Source organism: Polyodon spathula, unplaced genomic scaffold (assembly GCF_017654505.1).
Source record: "Polyodon spathula isolate WHYD16114869_AA unplaced genomic scaffold, ASM1765450v1 scaffolds_1054, whole genome shotgun sequence".
Taxonomy (NCBI): domain Eukaryota; kingdom Metazoa; phylum Chordata; class Actinopteri; order Acipenseriformes; family Polyodontidae; genus Polyodon; species Polyodon spathula.
Window position 1 is genome coordinate 1 of NW_024472541.1, and position 4393 is coordinate 4393.

Genomic DNA, 4393 nt, shown 5'->3' on the forward strand with positions numbered 1-4393 from the left:
GGTTTTTCTGTTCCTACCTTTTCAAACTGCAGCACTCCCAATGGAGAAATACAATGGAATGGAAACTCAGCTCAAAATACATTCACAATGTTGTGCGTTTACAAATGTACATTCATTTACAAGCAAAACACAGTTTACACTATGCCATACTTGTTGCTTATAAAATATCTGTTCCAACTTCTTATTATATATTTGAAAGCAAAAACAACTGTTAATAAAATGTTAAACTATTTTAGTTTTAGATTATTAGCCATTACTTCTGGAATTTATAAGCTGTTACATTTATTTATGGGCCTCCCATCATATCTCAAAAAATAACATCTGTTGTCAATTTTAAATGTCACAACCCATCACTAACACTGTCTTTAAGGAGTGTTTTACTAAGATTTTTTTTTACCTTTTGACAAAACCAGCAATAACCCAAGCCCCTCCCTCTACACTATTCATCATGAAACAGTATGAATTGTACAATGTTCACAGTGAAACATGGAAATGTTAAAGGGCTATCTATATACAGCCGCTGAGATGCGAAATCTTGAAAATATGATTCATAATAAAATATGATATGTAGATATTTGCTTGCATTATGTAAAAGGCAGTCAGTGCAACAAACCAGTTTAGTACAAAAAATAAAACTGTCCAGCCTATGAGGTTCAATGTCGTGATTCTCGTTGCATGTTATTTTTCTGTGCTCCCTGTCTCCAAGCACTCGTTTCAAAGCACACCATCTTGTTCGAAACTTTGGGACAGCAGTTTAAAGGAGAAAGGAATGAACTTGATCCCGGCACCAGTGTAGAACTTGTTCTGAAATTCCACCCTGTTCAGATAAAAAGGAATTGTACAGTTTACTGTCTCGAAGATTGTGTTGTCACTAACTATTCACAGGAACTGGTTTAATCGGCTTAAAAAGCCTACAAAACGTTAAGATACGTGTGTCAAACTAGGTTTAAATGATGCTTTTATACTTCTAGTTATGAGGGCAATGGACTTCAAACAGAGATACATAAATACTGACCAATGCAGTCGTAGAGCATGCAGGAATGCAGAAAGACCCTCCATGACAAGTAGAATAGCCACAGTCAATACAGCAAACAGCCCGAAGACTGGCACTAGTAACACAATGCCAAACATAGTGTCCACACGAAGGCCCACTCTCATTACCATTTCCCAGAGAACTTCAGACAACTCTAAAAGATATTATGCATTATTACAGATGATATTTTTCAAAAGAATAAAGGATTATTGCTTATAAATTCCACAGTTTTTGTTTGATTAATGTCACATACAAAATATATTTCATGTTTACAAACAAGTTAGAAAGACTGTAAAATAAGCAGTCTCTCTATATGAACAAATGGACGAGAACAGTAGATTCCCTTTTTAAAGTAACAGTTTTAATATAGTTTGAAGACATTCCAAGTTGTTGGTTCTGACAGAGTTAAAACTCACTGGAGCAAACAGAGTTATAAAAAACAACACACAAACAGATACCCACGGTAAAATTAATTTGTACTCTGAAGAGAGTTCCTTCTGCTCATACTTACGTGCGTGTGCAAGACTTAGTGCCCACAGTCGCAGGTAGGAAGCAGTGTTTGAGATGCAGCCAAGGCAGTATTCAATAGTGTGAATAGCTTGATGCATTAACACATCTCCAAAATCAAACTAGGGAAAAAATAAATAAATAAAATACATGTTATTTATAGGCACAACTTTTTTCATCCGTTAAAAATCAAAAACACCTTTAGCAACGTATTGCTCGGTTTGGCTCAAATCTGCATTAAATAAAATACTCTACTACTTGTCTATTACAAACCAAAAAAAACTTCTGTTAAATTCTGCAGCTCTCAGCAAGTTTACCTCCTCTGGTTGTGTGTCTCTGCTTGCTCCATGGTCTGTGTAGCTGACGCCTTCCTCCAGATCTTCAGCCCTCAGAAGAGACAGCTCCTCTTCACTTCCTCGCCGCACCAACTCGTAACCGTTCTGCAATTAGAAACAAAAAAGTTCTGCTAAACAAAAACGACAATCAGCAACGACGTGCTGTCTGTCAGCTCTGATCGAATGAAAATTTAGGTACTATAGTGATGAACTTTTAGCCAGTACCAACTGATGGATTATTAGACTTTAGCTAATAAAAGGTATCAGTGATGATTTTTTCCTATCGATTAACATAATGTAAATAGTACGGCTGTCAATTAATCACTGTTAACCTCTGCGATTAACGCACTGATTTTTTTTGGAGAGTCATTGATGTTCACACACGTTAATCACACTCCTGTCTTGTCCCTCTTAGCATACCATAATTCATTTCCTGCGGCACCATTTTAATGCACTCCACTGCATGCCAGGATTGAATGAATGTCGTCATCGTTTGAGTATAAAATTAGTCACGGAACCACATTATGTAGCAAAGCACTCAAACATAAGGACTTGTGAATTGGAAGGTTTTTTTCTGGTTCATTGGATAGAAAGACAGTTACTTGTACCTGCTATCAAAATGAGTTCCAGTATCACAGAAGTGCATCTAGTCTGCTGTACCACCTGCGTGCTAAACATGCTTTCACTTCTCAAAATACACTTTAAAAGTAGTTCTTCTGCTTGACAACAATACAACAACAAATGAAACCCGTAAGTTTATTATTATTAGTTATTATTAGTTATTAGTATATATTAGTACTATTATTATCAGAAACAAATGAGATGGATGTAGTAATTGTATCAATTAAAACCAATATTAATTTTGTTAAATCTCAAGATTAAATTGCGATTCATTTTTTTTTTTTTAATTGCTTGACAGCCCTAGTAAATAGTGAATTATACTTACTCTATACATCCCAAGGCTCTTGCCTCCATTGTGGAGCCAATACAGGTAAAGTGGTTTGCCCAGCAGCAAAACAGGCACAGAGAGCAATGCTACCACTACAAGAAATACTTGTAACCCTGTCTGTAAACAAAATCACCAAGGTACGTCAGTAACATGCATAAGCCACCATCAAGTACATCATTATAAACAGCACTAAAGGGTTCAATACAATGACAAAGTTAGTCATGATGACCAGACAACAAGGTGTGTCTAATTTAACTATGCAGTCTTAAATCACCGAAATGCACAAACATTAAATGGCTCAGCAAATCATCGTTAACTGCCGTGACCTACATTCACAGCATGTGGAAGAAATGACTTGCAATTTTGTTCAGCATTTATGATTTATTTTTTTTTGTCATTACATATTTATGCACACTTTTCCTAAGAACTTGAACAATGGAAATCAGTAAGAACAATGAAAGAATACGGACCTGACCAGGATAAAGTGGCTGAAAGCCTTCAGTCCCTTGAAAAAAGAACATGTTAATGAAGTGAATGAGGATGCTTGGAGCCACACTGGAATTCTCTGCCGAATATGCCAACCATTTATAAACCACCATAAACACCAGGTACCCAAAAAGGCACAGCAAGAAGAGGATCTCGGGCAGAAATACCAGGTAGATGTTAAACTTCTTTCTGAAGTGCCTGTTTAAAGATGTGAAGAGAAATAAAACGTTAACAAAAAGTTGCAAGCAGTCATACTGAACAAACAGCTAGGTTATATTTTAAACCTTCAAATCACATTTATTCCTACACCAAAATGCAATTGGCTTATGTTTGTTTACTGCATTCTTTCATGCTGTTTCCTTTTGAACCGGAAACAGACCTCTACCTGTCAGTGTGGCTCATTCCCTTGGCACAGGAGCTTTGCCATGCTAGATTTAAAGGCTCTTGTATAGCTCAAGAGGTAAACATTTTACAGGAAACCCAACTTAAAGCTAATTTTTAACAATTCGACATTGTGCTATAATAATACATTTCATGTGAACTCACATGTGGTTGAAGATGCCCAGGATGACTCCGAAGGTCATGTGAACAATTCCCAGGATGACTGACATTTTCATTTTATAGGAATTCAAGAAATTGAGTTTATTGTTGGCCAGGTTCCACATCTAATAACCCAAAACAGACATAACCTTGATAAGCATCTCTTAATAAGAGGACAAAAAAATCCTATAGCATGCAGTTAAAATAACATTAACATCATAATAATAATAATAATAATAATAATAATATAAAACTCCAACACAAAATTTGAACAACTGATTTGACACCACAGTTATTTCACACAATACACATTTAATAATGCAGCGTAGAACTAACAATACAATACTGAATACAGTAATACAAACACCCACCGGATCAATGCCGAATGGATATGGTCCATTGAACACACCAGTTACATTTGGGTCAAGGGTTAAATAACGATTTGTTCCAAGATGTTCCAACCTATTAACAAAAATATGTAAAAAAATATATATATATATATATATAATATATATATATATATACACACACACACACACACAC

At 35.5% G+C, this 4393-nt stretch overlaps 1 protein-coding gene across 1 annotated transcript; it reads right to left on the minus strand.

Annotated features, from left to right (window-relative positions):
- Window positions 1-265: 265 nt before the first annotated feature.
- Window positions 266-4306, minus strand: LOC121309235 (V-type proton ATPase 116 kDa subunit a2-like). Its single transcript, XM_041242135.1, has 8 exons — window positions 4222-4306; window positions 3857-3975; window positions 3295-3508; window positions 2822-2941; window positions 1858-1980; window positions 1545-1662; window positions 1016-1187; window positions 266-817 (listed from the first exon to the last, which is right to left on the minus strand). Exons 2-8 carry the CDS (start codon window positions 3973-3975, stop codon window positions 715-717), a joined length of 969 nt encoding a protein of 322 aa, XP_041098069.1. The 5' UTR covers window positions 4222-4306; the 3' UTR covers window positions 266-714.
- Window positions 4307-4393: the final 87 nt, after the last annotated feature.

What these genes read in the sequence shown, in the direction of transcription:
- LOC121309235 (XM_041242135.1), bottom strand. Translation starts at nt 3,975, where the DNA reads ATGTGGAACCTGGCCAACAATAAACTCAATTTCTTGAATTCCTATAAA. An exon ending in CTGGGCATCTTCAACCACAT is followed by an intron (nt 3,509 to 3,856) that starts GTGAGTTCACAT and finishes ATCTTTAAACAG; the next exon opens with GCACTTCAGAAAGAAGTTTA. An exon ending in CATGCTCTACGACTGCATTG is followed by an intron (nt 818 to 1,015) that starts GTCAGTATTTAT and finishes TTATCTGAACAG; the next exon opens with GGTGGAATTTCAGAACAAGT.